A 21569-nucleotide genomic window follows, 5' to 3' on the forward strand; every position below is an offset into this window, starting at 1 on the left:
ACTGAAATTATAAATCAATAAGACAACTAGAAAACCTGCAAATATTTGAAAATTAAATAATACATTTGCAAATAATCCATAGATCCAAAAAGAAATCACAAGATAATTGGAAAATATTTTGAACTGGAAGTTAGTGAAAATAAAACATTAAAATTTGGGAGGTAGCTGGGCGCAGTGGCTCACTCCTGTAATCCCAACACTTTGGGAGGCCGAGGCAGGTGGATCACGTGGTCAGGAGTTTGAGACCAGAGTGACCAACATGGTGAAACCCCATCTCTACTAAAAACACAAAAATTAACCGGGCGTGGCAGCCAGTGCCTGTAATCCCAGCTACTTGGGAGGCTGAGGCAGGAGAATCACTTGAAACCGGGAGGCGGAGGTTGCAGTGAGCCAAGATCACATCACTACACTCCAGCCTGAGCAACAAGAGTGAAACTCCGTCTCAAAAAAAAAAAAAAAAAAAAAAAAAAAAAAAAAAAAAAAAAAATTAGGGAGATGAAGTAGTGCTTAAAGTCTATATCTGTATCTATCTATCTGTAGTTAATTTTTATCTAAAGAAACTAGAAAAAAGCTAACTAAGGCAATAATAAAAAGAAAAGATAATGTAAGAACAGAAATCAATGAAATGGAAAATGCAATAGCAATAGAGTAAATAAACAATATCAAAAATTGGTTCTTTGAGAAAATTATTAAAATTGATAGAATTCTACCAAAACTGATAGAAAGAAGAGAAAAAACACAAATTAGCATTTTCAGAAATGAAGAGGGGATGTCACTATAGAATCTTCGGACATTAAAATAATAGACACCATTACAAAAAACTGTGCAAATAAATTTGACAACCTACATAAAGTAGATGAATTCTTTCAAAATTCCCATAACTGACTCAAAAGGAAATAGAAAGCTTTAATAGTCTCTATTAATTGAAAAAATTAAATTTATAATATAAAACCTTCCTACAAAGAAAACTACAGGCTCGAATAATTTCACTGGTGAGATTGTATCAAACAATTAAGAAATTGTTTATATTCCACAAACTCAGAAAATAGAGAAGATATTTTCTAACAAGACCAATATTACTCCTATACTAAACCAGACAAAGAAATTTTAAAAAATTACAGTTCAGTATGTCTTACATTGATGCAAAAATCCATAACACAATTTTAGTTTAATAATTCTGAATATACATAAAAATTATAATAGATCAGAACCAGGTGGAGTTCTGATGTATTATATAACATTGATTTGACAATAGAAAACTAAATCAACATAATTTACCACCTAAACAGAATAAAAAAGAAAAGCTTTGAGAGATATCAAAAGATGAAGAAAAATTCAACAGCCACCCAGGATAAAAACTCAGCAAGTATGCCCAGAAGGGAACTCCACAAACTGATAAATGGTATCTATGGAAAATCTAAAGCTAACATCATACTTAAGTGGTAAAGGACTAAATGCTTTCCTGTCAAAATTAAGGAAAAGGTCAACCATGCCAACCTCACCCTTTCTGTTCAAGAATGCACAGAAAGGTCTAGCCATCACAGCAATACACATACACAGAGAAAGAGAGAGACAGAAAAAGAGAGAAGGGAAAAAATAAAACTTATTTAACTTATTCACAGTTACTGTCATCTATGTAGTAGATACTAAAGGATTTATTTAAGTTATTAGAACTAATAACTAGTTTCACAAGACTACAGAATACAAGATATGTATACAAAAATCCATTTATGTTGCATATATCAGCCAAACAACCAGAAAGTAAAATTTTAAAATTCTATATTTTATAATATGTATATATAATATGGCATGTCATTTTATAATAGCATATGTCATTTTATAATAGCATAAAAACATGAAATGCTTGATAAAAAGTTTAATGGAAATATGCACAAACTCTACACTGAAAACTTTATTGCTGAAGGAAATGAAGGAAGCTACGAATAAACGGAGAGGTAAAATATATTCATGGATTGGAAGACTGAATTTAAAATGACCTTTACACCCCAAATTGGTCTGTAAATTCAATGTAATCCCAATCAACTCTCAAGTTTTTTTATACAATTGAAAAGCTGATTCCAAAATGAATATGGAAATACAAAAAATTTAGGATAGCCCAAACAATTTTGAAAAAGAAGTATAAATCCAGAGGTTTTACACTTCCAGATTTTAATATACAATATAAAATTATGTAATATTAAGTAATATAATGTCCTATTGTTATAGGAGTAAATATGTGTATCAACGTGATGAAATAGAGATTCCAGAAGAACACTTACACCTGAACACAGGCAGGTGATTTTCAACAAAAATGCAAAAGCAATTCAGTGGGGGTGGGGGTGGGGGTGAAGGTGAATCTTTTCAACAAATGGTGCTCAAACAATTAAATACCATTTGCTAAACACACTTGGATACATAACTCATACCATATAGAAAAATTGATTCAAAATGGATCATAGAACAAATATAAAATCTCAAACTATAAAACTTCTAGAAGGATGCACGTGGGAGATCCTGATAACTTTGGTAGTCAAATATTCCTTAGACAAGATACAAAATGCACTAAGCATAAAAGGGATAAAAGGATATATTGAATTTCTGTTCTTCAAAAGATACCATAAGGAAAAGAAAAGTTTAGCCACACACTGGGAGAAAATACTTGCAATACATTTATCTGACAAAGGACATATTTTTATGCAGAATATACAACATACGACTCATTAATAAGAAACAAACAAAAATGAGCAATATGGTTTTAATGAACACCTCACAAAAGAAAATAAATGAATTGTCAAAAAGCATGTGAAAAGGACTCAGCACTATTAGTCATCAGGGAAATGCAAAATAAAACCATCAGATACTACTATGCAACTACCAGAGGCTAAAAATGAAAAGACTGGCAATATTAAGGATTGGGAAAGATGTGGAAAAGAATCGCTGTAAGGCAGATGAGCCCCCAAATTGGGACTCTACCTAGGAAGGTTTTGCGTGAGCCAATGGTAGAAAAAAATCAGCTTCACTGAGGTATCAGCGTTCCAGCTCCGTGACTGCTCCTGCAGAGCAGGGCTACCCCATACGCAACGTGTTGAGAGAAGAAGCTTGGCACAGTTGTGCAGTCATATTGACACCCATATGCAAATTAAGGGGTGAGTTATTTGGAAATTTCTAGAAAAAGGATGGTAACTTCTGGGTGTTGTCATGGCAATGGCAAACTGTCATGGAGCTGTTGGGCATGTCTTATGAAGAGGTGCTTCTGTCTCTTCCCATCTTAGCCAGTCTTCCATGTGGTCTGGTTTTGAGCCCCAACTCTTACTTCAGAATTGTCATTCATATAGGTGAGAATATAAAATGGCATAACCACTTTGGAAAACAATTTGGCACTTTCTTATAAAGTTAAACATATCATTATCATATGAGACCCAGAAATTCTACTCCTAGGTATTTTACTCAAGAGAATGAATAAGTCCACAAAAAACTTGTATGTCAATGATCATGGTAGCTTTTTTGTAATAGCTAAAAGCTGACAAAAGCCCAACTGTCTAACAACAGGTGAACAGATAATCAAATTATGATATATCCATGCAATGGAAGGCTAGTCAGCAATAGAAAGAAAAGAACAGATAAATCCAGCAACGTGAAAAAATTCCAGACACATTATGCTAAATGAAAGAAGCCAAGCTGGGTGTGGAGGCTCACGCCTGTAATCCCAGCACTTTGGGAGGCCAAGTCGGGCAGATCACGAGGTCAGGAGTTTGAGACCAGCCTGGTCAACATGGTGAAACCCTATCTCTACTAAAAATACAAAAATTAGCCAGGGGTGGTGGTGCGTGCCTGTAGTCCCAGCTACTCGGGAGGCTGAGGCACCACTGCACCCCAGCCTGGGCGACAGAGCGAGACTCCGTCTCAAAAAAAAAAAAGCCAGACACAAAAGAGGACACACTATGTATTCCTGTTCACAGCTGCCTTTTGCACAGTTAAAACTATTCTGTATTGGTAGAAACCAGGTCTGTGGTTGCTGACACAGAGGGTGTTGAGGAAACTAATCAAAAGAACATGAGGATCCCTTCTGGAGGGCCAGAAGTATTTGATAGCTTGAACGGAGAGGTGGTTAAAGGGGTGTACACAATTCTGAAAATTATGGATAAATTTACTGAAATTACAGGAAAAAAATCCATATTATGTTAAAAGCTTGAAAGTTCTGTGCACAGACAGGTTGCACTCTCTAGAGAAAGTCCAATAAATAATTCAGATAGCTAATAAATAATACATAAAATTGAAATAGAGAAATAAAATACCATATTTGAAGGGATCCCTGCTATACATATTAAATACTAGAATATTTAATCTTAAAATTTGATGTTAGTTTTATGAGATTCAAATTTCATAGAGAGAAGAATTATTATTCTCTGAACTTAATGTATCTGTTTCTTGAAAAATTAAAAACTCCTGTTAACTATCACTGAACTCTGTAGATGTTTACATTTCTTCCCTTGACAATATAAACGGCTCCTTCTAGAATAGTAGTAATACTGAAAAATATCAATACTAAGTTTTGGTTTCCTCTTGTGAGTTTCAGCAAAGCACAAACGATTAAATTAGAATGTGTTTCCATACAAGGATATTTATGTGTTGGCATGATGCTTATTATTACATCAATACAAAATGCAAAGATAAAAAATGTATCTATGCTTTTTATTTTATCTTATATAGCCAAAGGAAAATTCATATCCAATATCAGTTTAGCCTTTTATTATGGTCTAAGGACATTTACAAAGAAATGAAAAATCAAAGTACATTTCTTCTATCCCCTAAATTCAACTGAACTAGCAATGGAAAAACGTATCTCTGAAGATCAAAGACAACTGTTGGCAGTACGCACATGTTTTTCTTTCTGACCAACCTCAAAAAAAAAAGTAAAGAAAGAAAAGAGAAAACATACAAATGCCTTCCGTGGACCATTACAAAAATCACAAAACTAGATTTTTCTAAAACTCACAATGTGCCTCTGCCTTCACTAAAATTTTTCAAATAAGTTTTTGTAACACAGGACTCAGCTCATTATCAAAGGGGAAAATGAGAAACATGTATAACCCTCCAAACCACAAAGCAACAATGATATCAGTCCCATAAAATTTGAGCCACAGAAATAGGATAAACTGATCCTGTGGAGAGAGGAATGCATCTCATAGGGAGACCCTAGATTATGGGGAACTGCTCCAGCTCCTTCCTGCTTTGCATTATGGGATGATTTATGTGATTATCCAATTACATTGAGGCTCAATCTTTAGGCTATGCTTTCTGAAATCACTTATGAAACATTTGGGTTCTGAATGAATCCATATGACCTCAGATATTCTAGGAATGTGCTAAATAGACAGCCAACCCAGGAGCCATCATCTGCTTCCACAGACATATTTGGTTTAGCATCCTTCAAAATGAAGACCCAAGGGAAGATATAATTATAGGTTCAGTTTCTCCCTTAAGAAAGAAGAAGCCTTCTCAATCAAACTCAACATTTTGCCACAGTTTTCTGCTAGGTGGTCATGGTCATTGCTTTTTCTTTTCCCTCTCAGATGACCAGTGCAGATTCATATAAAAATAAGCAAAGTAGCTATTGTAAAATTGAGAAAAAAACATTGAGAATCATATTTTATATCTGGCAAAGTCATGGTCCTTTACAACTATAATGTAATTTTCACTTTGAATGTCTCATTTTGTCTTTCTCAACTTTGCAAAACAGCCAGGCATTATCTCCCCTCTTTTTAGAGAGGTGTAGATGAGAGATCTCAGGTTCCTGCAGATTAAATTCTAAAAGATACTTATTTCAGACATGGCCAAGATAAAATTTGAACCCAGGCCCTCTCTTTCCAAATCCTATTCTCTTTAACAATCCCTGTTTTTTTCTTTTCTTTCTTTTCTATTTTTTTTTTTTTTTTTTTGAGAAGAAATTTCGCTCTTGTTGCCCAGGCTGGAGTGCAGTGATGCGATCTTGTCTCACTGCAGCCTCTGCCTCCCAGGTTCAAGCAATTATCCTGCCTCAGCCTCCCGAGTGGCTGGGATTACAGGAATGAGCCACCACGCTTGGCTAATTTTGTATTTTTAGTAGAGACTGGGTTTCTCCATGTTGGTCAGGCTGGTCTCAAACTCCCAACCTCAGGTGATCTGCCTGCCTTGGCCTCCCAAAGTGCTGGGATTACAGGCATAAACCACTACACCTGGCCACAGTCCCTGGTTTTTCTACACAGGAAATGTCAATTTAAGGATGAAGACAAGTAGGGAACTCAGAATATCACGATGAAGTGTTTTGTTGCATTTTTATTCTAAGGAGTAAAAAATATAACAAATAAGATAAATGAACTGAGCAGAGAAGTGCTGGGACACCTGTACATACAAAATTATGAGTAAACAGTAGCCGGTAAGAAAATAAATCTTTAAAAGACGATCGACTTACTATAAAACCTTTTCCTGAGGGAAAATAGCTGAATCTCTCATAGCAAAGAATACAGAATTCAAGGTGGACAGAAAGAATCAGAGAGGCTTGTGAGTTGTCCAAAGTATTCCAAATTATGGCCGGGTGCAGTGGCTCATGCCTGTGATAACAGCACTTTGGGAGGCCGAGGCGGGGGAATCACCTGAGGTCAGGATTTCAGGACCAGCCTGACCAACACGGTGAAATCCTGTCTCTACTGAAAATACAAAATTAGCCAGGCATGGTGGCCATGCCTGTAATCCCAGCTACTTGGGAGGCTAAGGCAGGAGAATCACTTGAACCTAGCAGGCGGAGGTTGCAGTGAGCCAAGATCTTGCCATTGCACTCCAGCCTGGGCAACAAGAGCGAAACTCCATCTCAAAACAAAACAAAACAAACAAACAAGAACAGCAAAAACAAACAAACCGAAAGTATTCCAAATTAGTATCAAGGTTGAGAGTAGGACCAAGACTTCTGACCTCCCTACAGCATCCCCTTTCCCTGTGTCATGAATAGTACTTTCCATCATGAGCAGTTGTACCGTCCAACCCACTATCATATCTCCCTTGTAATTCTACAGCAATTCACATGCTAAGACTTGACCTTCAGAGTCCTTGATAAACTACAAAGTTTCTTTAGAACCCCTTGAATTGCTTGGCGTTTAATAAGCACCCTAGACCTATTTTAATCAGAATTTCTGGGTGGCACCCAGATGCCTGAATTTATAGCAAGAAAATTCCCCATCTCAAATTTCTTATGAACACTAGAATTTGAGAACACTACCCTCCGAAACTGAAGTTTTAAAATAGAAACAGAACTCTCTTTACCCTTTTATTATAAAGAAGCCCTCTTTGGGCATGCTTGTCATCATTTCTTAACTTTGCACTCCTAGATGCCTCTTCTGAGCTCATTTCAGGATGACTGATAAAAAGCCGTAACCACCCACTAATGACTAGGTGGGAACCCTGCCTTGGGAAGGAGGGAGGCCAAGAAAGCCCAGCAGGGCTCATCTCTAATCCTGTGTTAATAACTGTGAAGTTTTCTCTTTGCAGGAAATATGAAAAGTCCTCCCCAGTTTGATGATAGCCCTGAATTAAATGTTACTAGCTGTTATATGCAGTTCATTTAGAGCGTTTCTAAGAGCTACTCTAGACATGGCAAAAGAAATGGATTCTAAGACGGGACTCAATTGTTTAGCCTGACTTTCAAACCAATTAGCTATGTATTCTTGAGAGGATAAATTCAACATCCTAGACTTCTATCTCCCTTATTTAAAAATTAAGGTAACTGGAATAGATGCGTGCTTCAAACCTTATTGACATACCCTAAAAAATACATTTACATCAACCATACATGCGCGCAGAGATACTGCAAAGAGGTCTCATGAAGCGACACCTAACTTGGTATGATAAACTCTGATACTTTCTCTCTTATTCCTTTCTATTCTACTCCATACTTTTAACAATCACAAGTAGCAACCGAATAAATTAATGTCATGACTCAACAATGAGTCATGAATTACAGTTTGAAAAACATTGGACTAGATGTTAAATAGGTTTTCCTCTAATATTACAGTTGAAAATGAATCAGGTGCATTTCTCTGTTCCTGTTTATACTTTTACATTTCCCTTTTAGCAGGATTATATATTAATGTATATGCAACAGATGTTAATAGAATATAAAATTTTACTTTAAATTGATAACATTAGTCAATTACATTCTCTCAGGATTCAAATATTTTGTAGTTTGAATGAGCAAAATCTAATATGTTAAATTAAAGCTGAGTCTTGTAGTTATTAAGAACTTCGTAAGAGTTTTAACCTTAGCACCTTATACTTGTTAGTTCTTTTCTTTCTATTTTCCCAGTCACATCTGGATAAAGGCAGAAACAAAGTAACAAGGGAGGAAGTCTAAGTAATCACAAGAAGCCAATCTTTTTTCTCTCAAACACATACTTTGGAGCTGACATCATAGCCACATGGCACAAACTACAGATGGAAAAGTATCCGAACTCAAATCCGGAAACTTAACCTTTATGAGATGAAGACAGGAAAGACTTCAGCAGGCAAACTCACACCTGTTGGGCTGAGGAGCTAGAAATCAACAACAAAATACCAACATTACTGCTCTGGAAATAACTTCTGTTAGAGCAATAAAGTAAGATGAGGGCCAATGACTGAGCTTCCCTTGATGCTTTTCCCTTATGCTATTTTATTCTGCAGAAAGTATCCAACATACGATGACACCTGAAAAGAATGAGTCCTAACATCTCTGTGTTTCCACACCAGCAGTTCACTCTGACCCTGGCTGCCTTCCAGGTCTAGCTACTGCCTTAGAGGACTAGCCCACCACCTGGTGTCACCAACCCAACCCCAGCTCAGTCTCCTGACACCAGCTCTTCCCTAAAAAATGCTGCAGGGCCCCCCCTCAGCAACGCATGAGAGCCAATCTCTCACGTCTTGATCTATGGGAAACTGTGACAGGCTCCAGAATTACAAACAGAAGGTGTGCTGTGTCTTTCTGGATCTCGTCATCTGATTGCTATTTAGAATGGCCTGACTGTGTTAGTCAGACCTATGAGTTCATCCAACAACAAGTGGGCACAGTGACCAGCCGGGCTCAGCCCAGGGACAGAAAGCGAACACTCCCTAGCCTGTGATTTCAGCCTTGTGCAGACCAAATAGAGGCCAAAGTAATGATTATCACACAGGGAAGCCGGCTGGAGAATCTTTTGAGTTTCTATGAAAACACTGCCTCCCCTTTGCTTTTATCACTTGCTTTTTCTTCTGCTCTTCTTTATAGTTTCCTTTCCCGTACAGTTTGCTTCTATCTCTTTTCCTGACTCATTTTTATTTTACCTGTATCTTGTCTTTCTGAAAACTTTTACAATTAAAATCTAATATCCTCCCTGTCCAATTATTTTAACTGCTCTTTGTTCTTTCTGCACAAAATATTGCCTTACAAGCTAGGGTGGTAATAGAATTGTTTTACAAAGGTATGTCTTACTTTGCATATCATTACAAAGATTCCCACATTTTCAGGAGGCCCTGCCTGTATTATATGTTATCTAAGATACAGCCAGTTTATTCATGCAGCAAATTAAAATTACATTCATAGATGATTAAAGCCGGAAGTCATCTCAAGGATTACCAAATCCAATTCCTTAATTTTACAGATGAGAAAACTGTGGCCCAGAGAGTTCAAGCGACTTGCTCCAAATCTTGATCTAATATTCAGTGTGCTTTGGGGGCAAACATACGAGACAGATAAAACTACAGCAGCATGAAAAATTGTGTGCAACCTATAATTTCTTAAGAAACCAGTTTTGGTCACTGGATGTTAACCACCTGAATGAAGTCCAGTGAATATGTCAATCACACACGATAGCCAATTGTAACTGCCAGGGATTCCATTTCACATGTGCTTGTGCTTGAGCTGGATAATGAATTGCTCCTGCAGAGGTTCCCACCTGGGAGAAAAGTACTGATGGATTCTCTCACACTCAGGATTCTGGAGAAATCTAAAGCCATGGTTTCAAACATAGAACTTGAACTGCTGCAGAGTTTTGCCTGAAATGAAGAGTAGTGGCCAGCCCCTCTAAAGGAGAAATAAATGAGAAATTGGGTAAAGATTTTGAGTGGGAGATGTTTAAACTTTTATTTATTTTAGGGAGTGGGGACTTTAAAAGATAAGCATCTGGGGTTCTCAGGATGCAAGAGTGTGTCAGAGGGTGCATATCCCAACATAGGAAAAGCTACCAGTTCTTCCTGGAGAGAGCTCAGTGAATTGTACCATGCTGCTGGGGTAATCCTGAGGCTGAGAAATGCTTGGAAGCATAGTCACCATATGCCTACTATGGGTCTCTGCTGGATATTATTTGGGTCCTTTAATACAATGATGCAAATGGAAAGCTCAGAGTATCTAAAAAAGAACACAACCTAGGGAAACATGAGCCTAATGAAACATGACTCCTTCATCAATCCCATGCACAGGCTCTTAGGGCTGGGAGCATCTCTGGTTCACATGTTACCTCAAAGACACTGCCTGCAAAAGGGATTTGTTTCCTATACTTCATTTGCAAAGAGCATAGTAATGATGAGAAATTAAGTAATAGGAAAAATACAATGAAAGGAAAAAATGCTGAAAAGATTAACTTCATTAGGTAAAATTGAGAAATACATATTTTGCCAAGAAATCTTCCATTCCTTTCCCTGGAATTTCATGTGGTAGTCTCTAATTTTTATATGTTGTTATTCTGTTTGTAATTTCTTAACATAAGTATTCAGTCTCTTTGGTAACTTTTCATTCTGATAGAATTTTTAAAGACCCAAGAATGAGCTCCTGAATTCTTTTTACCCACATTTATTATGTATTTGTATTTTGCTCCCATTACTTTATCATTCTCTTTCTCTCACACACACACATACACACACACACGTACACACACATGCACACACACACAAGCACACACACAGACATACACACACACGTGCATGCACACACACATGCACACACACACAGACACAGACACACGCACACAGACACACACAGACACGCACACACTCACATACACACACGTGCACACACACAGACACATACACATTCTCACTTATCTCAACTAATTCAGACTACTTTGGAGACATTGTATTTCTTGACTGTCTAAAAACTTCAGTGTATTGTTCCTACGGAAAGAAAAAACATTCGTTTAACAATACCACAGTACAATTACCAAAATGAGAAGATTTAATATTGATACAATATTCTTATCTAGTCACTACTTTTAATAAGAAAGGTATTTAAGTCACTATCCTTTATTCTAAATCAAGCTCTCATTGTGTGCCACAGTTTGGGGATGTTGTATTCTCATTGCATTTTAGTTATTAGCACTGTTTTGCAATGAAGTCAATAAAACCGAGTATGCAACGCTATTTTGTTACCTGTTGCTGCACTGATTGCTTCATAGTTTATTAAGAAGCCTTCATAAGCGAGGTCGGAGTCAGTCACAAGCACCAGCATCAATGAGCTACCACTGCTTGTAAGAGAAGGCGGGATCGATTTTCCACAGTATCTATTCCAAACCAAGAAAGGATAGATGTGTGTATTTTAAAACGTTTGGTATATTGAAAATGATGTACCAAAAATTAGGACATGTAAATATAATGATAGGTTTTGTTCTCCACCTCTCATCAACCTTAAAACACAAATATATTTCAGGCAAAAAAAATTTGCAAACTTCTAAAGATTGTCATGTTCATGATTATATCCCTGAAATGGTTTTAGGTGTGTGACTGGCTATGTGAGTTGTCATGTATGAGAAGTTTAGTAAAATAGAAAGTAAAAGCTACACTAGATTGCCATATAGCATATTAATACACTTTTTAACAGAAATGTAATAAACATATACAACAAAGGGAAACAATATATCATATAATCACAGAGTCATCTCTCTAATCTAAACTCATATATCACTCAATCCCTGTGCCTTCCCTTCCTCATCCCTAAAATGGGAATGATGACAGTACCTACTTCATAGAGTTGTTTTGAGAATGTGATGAGTTAATATCCTGTATATAAAGCACTTAGAACAGTGCCTGGAATTGTAATCCCTATGGAGGGAATCTATTGTCCTTAAACAGCTCACTTATAAAGATATAAGAGTGGTGATTCAGCCATGGCACATTTCTGTGAACAAAACAGTTTAACTCAGAAAAACTATTCTATTAATGTTAAAAAGAGAGCTATGATAAAAGACAGAATGCCATGAGCTTTTATCTAGAGAAATACCTGTAGGAAGAAGTGACAATAAAATAGAAATCTCAAATCAAGCACACTTGGTAAAATTAACCAAAAGAAATGATAAAGAAAACAAATATAGAAACCAAAAAAAGAGGAAATGTTGAGTACAGGAAATGGATAAGTTAATTGCTAAAGGAGAAAAACAAAGAAAATTTGGTGTATAATACCATTGCAGTGTGAAAAAAATATTTAATATCTTGATCAAAATAAAAGTAGGTGAACTAATTGATATTTTAAATGCCTCCGTATATGCCCATGTATTTGAAATTTGAGGACGATCATTATAGTTTATGCCATTCAGCAAACGTTCTGTATTTTGCAGCGGTGTATGTTAAGTACCTTCCCAAAAAAGAAAAAGAAGAAAGTTAAAAAGATGCCAGATTAAGATAAGAAAGATGTTTAAAACATGAATGAGAAATAAAGAAAATAAAATGCAAGATAAAGAAATTTTAAAATATCAGGAGATTTTCATTTCCAACAGAAATGCAACAGGGGCTAGATTTAACCTTGCACCTGAAACAACAAAAATCCTGGACAAAAAAATATGAAACAATGGCTCTCAAAACACTGGAGGTCAAGCAATATAGGACAACAAACCTTTGGAGACAGGAAACAAATGAGTTTAAAGGCAAAACTGAAATGGATCAACCTGTTTCCAAGTAGCTTAACTGCTTTCCAGAACAAGGCTCAAGAATACTTACAGGAATACGACAATGTCCAGCAGCCAAAAACATAAAACTGAAAATGTCTGGTATCCTATCGAATATTACCAGATGTGAAAAGACGTGGGAAAGTATAACTCAGAAAGAGAGGAAAAATCAATCTATAAAACCATAGCAGGAAGCAATCCAAATGTTTGAATTAGTAGATAAAGTCATTAAAATAGCTACCACTATATCTCATAGATTTTTAAAGCTAGAGAAAAAAAATTCATGTGTAAAGTGGAGACATGGACTATATATAAAATGACTCAAATTGAACTTCTAGAAATGAAAACTACAATGTCTTGGTAAAATTAATAGCAGATTAAACATTGCAGAAGAAAAGATGAGTGTACTTGAATATATAGTAATAGAAACTTTCCAAAGTAAAACACATAGAACAGAGGCTTGAAATCAAAGAACAGGCTATCAAGTGAGTTGTAGAACAATTTCAAGTGCCTAATATATATGAAATCAGAGTCCCTAATGGGGAGGAAAGATAGAAAAGTATTTTAAGAACCAGTGGCCAAAAATATTTCCAATTTGATAAAACTACAAATCTTTGCATCCAACAAAAAAATTATGCTGATTGAGAAAAGTCAGAAAAACATGCTGTACATATAGTATGATTCCAGTTAGATAAGATGCAAATGAATCTACAGGGATAGAAAGTAGATTCGTGGTTTCCTGTGGGTGGGGGTGAGGAGCAAAAGCAAGGAATTATAATGGAAAGGTTTTTTAGTTTTGTGGGTAGTGGATATACGCATTATTTTAATTTTGGTTTTGACTTCATGAATATACAAAGATGTCAAAATTTAATGTCTACAGGCCAAAACTACAGAGTAGTGATGTAGAAATGGTCATTAAGAAGCATGAGGATCTCACCTGGTTTTTATAACACAATGTGGTCGATTTTAAGATCCTTCACGGAAGCAGGAAAACAGTGAAGTTTTATTGTTAAACAAACAAACAAAAATAACCTTACCTTCCAAGTGATGTCTCAGAGTCAGTGTCATAAACTTCCAAGTAATCATTTGTGCAATCGTAATGAAACTCCAGATGAAATCTTTCGAACATTAAATGAATCAGGTGATGAGGTTGGACTAATATATGCCAAGTACAGTTGATACCATGGGGGTAGACATTTGGATGGCCAGGACTTTGAATGGTCCCTGTTGATTCTGTAAGAATTTCTCCACATGCTGTTGAAATAAAAATTATAATTACCACAGCAAGTAACCAAGCTACCTGGATTTCAAATTACAATGCTCTGATAATAACCTCTTCAAAGATTAAAAGGAAAAATGTTTATTAGATGACACTTAAGATAACTTGATTTTTTCTCTTATTAATAAATAACAATTAACTTTTGATATAAATGTTGATTAGAAAATATATATTCTTTGTCTTTGAGTGTACTTTAAAATTTTTCACAGTATAGGTGATTTTCATATAATTTATTTCTGTCATTCACTTATTCTGATACAAGCCTAAGAGGAGGAAAATAAAAAGAGACAATCTCTTACCCAAATCCTCAGCACTGAACTTAGCCATGAAACCATGGTTTTCAGTAGAAGAACTTTTCACGAATGTGACATAAAGAAAATTGTACACAGATGTTATAAATGAAGGCATGTCTGTACCACAATACTTTTTATTTTCAGGAGAACCCAAAACGGAACTGCTACCAATCTAAAATTAGAGAAGATATATTCAATTATGTTGTATATCAATTTTGAAAACTGCTTCAAGAATAATTATTTCTGAAATGTTTTTAATAGAGTATACATCAATTTGAGGATACAATCCATTTTAGCACATCTTAGTCACCCCCCCTCAAAAAAACTCATATCCTTCAGCAGTCACTCCCCATTCCCCTGAAACCAGAGTCCCAGGCAGCCACTAATCTACTTTCTGTCTCTATAGATTGCCTATTTTGGACATTTGAAACAAAATGGGATTATACAATACGTGGTCTTTTGTGAATAGCTTCTTTCACACTGTATAACATTTTCAAAGTTCATCCATGTTGTAGCATGGATCATTACTTCATTCTTTTTTAAGGCCATATAATATTCCACTGTAAAGATATACCACATTTTATTTATTCACTTACCAGTTGATGGACACTTAAGTTATTTCTACTTTTAAAATCAAAAATAATGATTGCATTTTGCTATTTGTATATGTTATTATAGATGATGACTGTAGATATATTCACACACAAATTTTTGTGTGGACATATATTTTCATTCCCCTTGAGAATATATCTAAAAGTAGAATTGCTGGATCAGATGGTATCTCTATGTTTAACTTTTTGAGGAACTGCCAACCATTTTTCAAAGTGGCTGTACTGTTTTACATCTCATCCAGTAGTGTATAAGGGTTCCAATTTCTCCACATCCTTGTCAACACCATTATCTGACTCTTTTTATTATAACTATCCTATGGGTGTGTTCGTTTGTTTTTGGCATTTTTGTTTTTGAAACTCGGTCTCACTCTGTTACCCAGGCTAGGGTGCAGTGGCACAATCATAGCTCACTCCAGCGTCTACCTCCCAGGCTCAAGTGATCCTCCCACCTCAGCCTTCTGAGTAGCTGAGGCTACAGGCATCTATCACCACACCGAGTTATTTTTTAAATGTTTTTGTAGAGATGGGGTCTCACTATGTTGCCCAGGCTGGTCTCAAACTCCTAAGCTCAAGTAATTCACCCACCTTGACCTCTTAAAGTGCTGGGATAAGGTGTGAGCCACTGTGCTCAGCCTCTTTTGCCCATTTTAAAAATCAAATTATTTGTTTTTAATTTTGAGGAAGTTATTTTTCTTTTTTCTTTTTTTATTTGTGCTTTTTGTGTCATATTTAAGAAGGCTCTGCCTAAACTGAAGGGCATAAAGACTACTCCTATGTTTTCTCCTAAGAGTTTCATGATTTTAGCTCCGACATTTAGGTCTATAATCCATTTTTAGTTAATTGTTGCATGTGCTATGAGGAAGGGGTCCAGCACCATAATTTTGCATGTGGCTATTGAGCACCATTTGTTGAAAAAATGATTTTTCTCCATTGATATGCTTTGGCATCATTTTCATACATCAATTGGCCATAAAAGTATGTGTTCACTTCTGGACTTGCAATTGTATTCCATAGATCTATATTTATATCCTTACTCCTTACTTCAATAAGATACTGTCTTGATTACTGTAGCTTTGTTCTAAGTTTTGAAATCAGGAAGTGTGAATCTTTCAACTTTGTAATTTTTCAAGAACATTTTGGTTATTCTGGTTCCCTTGCATATTCATATGAATTTTACAATCAGCTTATGTATTTTTTTGAAAGAGCCAACTGTGATTTTTATGGGGATTGAATTGAATCTTTAGTTCACTTTAAGAAGTATTGCCATCTTAACAATATTGTCTTCTAATCCATGAACATTAAATGTCTTTCCATTTATTTAGGTCTTTTTAAATCTCCTTCAAGGATGCTTTATAGTCTCAGAGAACAAGTTTTACACTTATTTTTAAAACTGTATTTCTTGATCTTTATTATTTTTAATGCTATTGCAAATGGAATTGTTTCCTTGATTTCATTTTCAAATTGTTCATTGCTGGTGTACAGAAAAAGAGAGATTTCTATATTTTGATGTCATAACTCACAACTTGCTGAATGGATTAGTTCTAATAGTTTTTTATGTGTGTGGATTCCTTATGATTTTCTATATACAAGGTCATGTTATCTGTGAATAGAGAGAGTTTTACTCATTCCCTTTCATTCTGGATGCATTTTCTCTCTCCTCCTTACTTAATTGCTCTAGCTAGAATTTCCAGTGTAATGCTGAATAGAAGCAGTGAGAACAGACAGACATCCTTGTCTTTTTGTTGACCATAGGGGCAAAGTATTTAGTGTTTCATAATTAAATATGATGTTAGATGTGGGTTTTTAAATGAATGTCCATTATCAGATTAAGGAAGGTTCCTTCTATTCCTAGTTTGTTTCATGTTTCATCATGAAAGGATGTTGAATTTTGTCAAATCTTGCAAAATCCAGATCTCACATCTGTTGAGGTGATCCTGGAGTTTTTGTTCTTTATTTTATTGGTACCATGTATTACATTAACTGATTCTGGGGTTTTATATCAACCTAGAATTCTCGGGACAAATCCAACTTAATCATGGTATATAAATCCTCTTTTTATGCTAGATTCACTGAACCAGTATTTTGTTGAGGATTTTTACATAATATCCATAAGACACATTGGTCTATATAAACTACTTTCGTTTCCTGTAACAGATTTGAAGACAACAACCCACAATATTTTTTATAATATACAACCAAATACAAAATCAAAGATTTTATCCCTCTTACCTCAATATAATCTGTTTCACAGTGGGCAGAACTTCCAATTTCAAAGACAGTGAAGTTGAGGAGAGTGACTTGGCTTTGGGGTTGCTGGATGGTCCACCTACAGGTTCTTTCTCCAGGATATACGTTAGGAAAAAATGGCGAGCGAATGACCCCTTCTCCAGTTAATTCACCCCCACAAGCTGTAAGCATAAAAATTATGGTAGTGTTTGTCCAGACATTAATAATGTTACCTCAATTTTATTGCAAAATCTAATACTGCCTAAGGAGATAACCAAATATAACATTTCTATAAGAATATTTTCCACTTAACACTTGAGGACATAAAATGACTAAATTATTTCAAAGAATTAAAATATTACAATCAAGCAAATCAGACATTTAAAAATTAAATGTTTCCTTACCAACTTGATAAACAGCTCTGAAACTAGCTTTTCCAACAAAAGCATCTATTTTAAACCTGATCCAGACACTATTAGTAATGGATTTAATGTGAGAGATGGTTCCATTGCCACAGACTTTTCCAAGTAAGGTTTGACCATCTCGAACCTAAAGAGAAAAATAAAATAGAGATGTAATTCTAATTAAGACACTTACGTCGGCAATGGTGGCATTACTTGGAGATGAAAAAACGGCAGATTCAAAATGAATGATAATCTAATTTGAGTTACATATTTCTATTATTTTCGAAAGCAGTGGGTCATTTTTAAGCACAATGCAATAACATGAAATGCTGATAAAATCTTAAGCTAATAAAGCCCAAAAGCATAAGAATTTAAACAATGTTCTCCTAATAATTTTCACAGTATCAAAGAGGAAATAAATTCACAATTTAGACTACTTGGAAAACAACAAAAAATGAGAATATTACCTATGAAAAAACACACGTGTTAGCCAAATCTGCAATCAAAGAAAGTTATGGACTAAACTATTTTTGCCATTGAAAGAAAAAAGGAAAAAAAGAAAAGTTGATGAAAGAGAGAAAAAGTAAAAGAATGTAAGGAGTCAACTTAAAAACTTAGAAAAAAGGCCAGGGACGGGGGCACACACCTATTATCTCAGCACCCTGGGAGGCCAAGGTGGGAGGATCCCTTGAGACCAGGAATTGGAGACAGCCTGGGCAACATAGTGAGACCCACCTCTACGTACAATTTTTTTAAGTTAGAAAAAAATCCATTAAATGAGGAAGAATACAATAAAAATAAGAGCAAAACTTAATAAATGAAATACAAAAGAATGTGGAATTCATAAATACATTCAAGAACTGTTTTTTTGAGGAATGTTATGGGTGGGGATATAAAAGACAAATCTCTGGCAAGTCTAACAAGAAAATAAAATATAAGCCCAAATATACAAAATTAAAAATGACAAAGACACAGACACCAAGAATTTTTTTAAACATGAAATCTATGTACAATTCTATGCTAATATATTTGAATGTTTTAATGGCTTGTTTTCAGAAAAAGTATAACATTAAAATTATCTGAAGGAGAAGAAAAATAAGATTTGAACAGACATAAGTCATGAATATAACTGAAAACATTATCAAATAATTATTCCCATCCCACCCTCAACCCCCAAAAAGAAAAATCTCCCATAAGATGCTCTACTTAGTACATTCTTTTAAACGAGACGGAGTCTCACTCTGTCGCCCAGGCTGGAGTGCAGTGGCCGGATCTCAGCTCACTGCAAGCTTCGCCTCCCGGGTTCACGCCATTCTCCTGCCTCAGCCTCCCGAGTAGCTGGGACTACAGGCGCCCGCCACCTCGCCCGGCTAGTTTTTTGTATTTTTAGTAGAGACGGGGTTTCACCATGTTAGCCAGGATGGTCTCGATCTCCTGACCTCGTGATCCACCCGTCTCGGCCTCCCAGAGTGCTGGGATTACAGGCTTGAGCCACCGCGCCCGGCCCATTCTTTTAAACTTTTAAGGAAGAGACAATTCCCACGTATAATTTATTCTAAGCCTTCCTCAAACATAGAATAATTCCCAACTAATTTTTGTCAGAAAGCTGTTATCAAATCCCAACATAAATTATAGAAATAACAATTATAGACTGATGTCACCTATTAATATAGATACATAAATCCTAAACACAGTTCCAGAAAAATAAATTCACAGTCCATTGCCAGCTTATATACCAGATCAAATATGGGAATAATAATAGTGCAAGAAAGGTTAGGAATTATAAACTATAAATTAACTTCCTCAGTAGATCAAATAAGATAAGCCATATGATAGCCCCCAAAATTCAAAAAACGTTGTTAGCATTCCTGTTTTATTAGAAGAAAAAAGAAATTTCCTTCATATAATAGACTACTGGTTTCAAATCAATAGCCAGCTTTGTTTTTTTTTTTTTTTTTTTTTGAGATTGAGTTTTGCTCTTGTTGCCTAGGCTGGAGCACAATGGCATGATTTCGGCTCACCGCAACCTCTGCCTCCTGGGTTCAAGCGATTCTCCTGCCTCAGCCTCCGAGTAGCTGGGATTACAGGTATGCGCCACCATACCCAGATAATTTTGTATTTTTAGTAGAGACGGGGTTTCTCTATGTTGGTCAGGCTGGTCTCAAACTCTCGACCTCAAGTGATCACCCACCTCGGACTCCCAAAGTGCTGGGAGTACAGGCGTGAGCCACTGCGCCTGGCCCAATAGCCAGCTCTTATAGTATAGTGGCCATGAAAACGGTCTATGGACTTGGGTTCAAAACCTACCTCTGTCACTTACAAACCACCTCACTTAATAACCTTAAGCAAGTTACTCTAAGCTCATGGGGTTGTTGAAGCAAGCAGATGAAACAATAGTGAGAATTCCTTAGCCAAATGCTTGGTAATAGAAAATGTTGACTAAGGATAGCTGTTGTTATTCTGGATATTTTTAGAGGTGAAACACTGGAGACTTGTTACTCTGGGTAGGAATTATTCAATGGATATGCATACCTCCGCTGTTCAGTAAAATTATTTTGAAGGATGTAGCCATCCAAATATTAATTCATTCACTTCATTAACATTATCAAGGCATGAATAAATGTCAGGACCTGTGCTGGTGACAGCACCATGAAACAGTCACTGTTCACAAGGAACTTACAATAGGCAGGAACATTTTTGAAAAGCATGATGAATGTCATGTTTGGGGAAGCACAGGATGCTTCATTGTTACCTAACCAATGGTTCTCAGCAGGGACCACAATTTAGCATTGGGGAAATGTGAGAGAGTATCTTTTTGGTTTGGTGTTAATTATGATCACAGCAATGGTGGGGCATTACTGGCATTTAGTGAGTGGCAAGGGACCAAAGACACAAGGCAGCCTGAAATGTGAGAATCACACACCGCAAGAATTCTCCTGAGCCTGTGTGACACTCACGTAAGTGAAAGTTCTGTTGTTGGGTGTAAAATCTTGCTCTGTTTTACATATTAAGCACAAAGTATTTTAGTGCAATTTTAATGCATGCTGAATTTTCCAGGATTACAAGTAGAGTATAAATTGAAGATTCTTTCTCCCGGAAATCTGTCAAGAGTTGGTCACTATTTCTGAAAAATTACTCACCAACCCACATAACTGTGTCAGCCTACATTTGTACTGTCATGTTCATAGCAATTTAGGGTCCAGACAATCGACTAATTTATTTTGTCTGCAAGTACAGCTTGCCTAGCTTTTCAGATACTGAAATAAAGGTGATTTTATTCTGTTACTTTATTTTTTCTTGATGTTATTCTTACAACTTTACATATTTTTAAATATAATGTGTCTAGTGGGGTTATATCAGTGAATTTCTTTTCTGAATAATCAAGGGGTGATATAAAAAAAGTCTTAAAATGTAGAGAACCACTGGGTTAACCAAAGACTCTGAACTCACTCAGGGGATTTTGGAAAACTCAGTGGAAATAAGCGTTAAGCGGAGACTTGAAAGTCGAGTAGGAGTTATCTAGGCCAAGGAGAACAGGCAGAACAGGCAGTAAAGAGAAGATTTTCCTTTTTTTTTTTTTTTTTTTTCTTTTTGTCTTAATTTTATTTGTTTTCTATTTTTACATAGTCAAAATGTTCTCTCTTTAATTGCGTGTAGATTTGAGACATAGTTAAAAAGACTTTTCTTTTTTTTTTTTATTATACTTTAAGTTCTAGGGTACACGTGCATAACATACAGGTTTGTTACATATGTATACTTGTGCCATGTTGGTGTGCTGCACCCATCAACTCGTCAAACATCCAGGCTGTAGAGTAATTCTCTGCATTTTCTTCTAGTACTTT

At 35.8% G+C, this 21569-nt stretch overlaps 1 protein-coding gene across 1 annotated transcript in view; it reads right to left on the reverse strand.

Moving 5' to 3' along the window:
• The window catches only part of CUBN (cubilin), a 319416-nt gene that overhangs the window by 237188 nt on the left and 60659 nt on the right, over positions 1-21569 (reverse strand). Inside the window, 5 exon segments of the mRNA XM_030941178.1 lie at positions 11407-11537; positions 13952-14168; positions 14493-14658; positions 17327-17505; positions 17728-17872. Of these exon segments, the coding sequence (XP_030797038.1) occupies positions 11407-11537; positions 13952-14168; positions 14493-14658; positions 17327-17505; positions 17728-17872 (838 nt within the window).

Source organism: Rhinopithecus roxellana, chromosome 11, assembly GCF_007565055.1.
Source record: "Rhinopithecus roxellana isolate Shanxi Qingling chromosome 11, ASM756505v1, whole genome shotgun sequence".
Taxonomy (NCBI): domain Eukaryota; kingdom Metazoa; phylum Chordata; class Mammalia; order Primates; family Cercopithecidae; genus Rhinopithecus; species Rhinopithecus roxellana.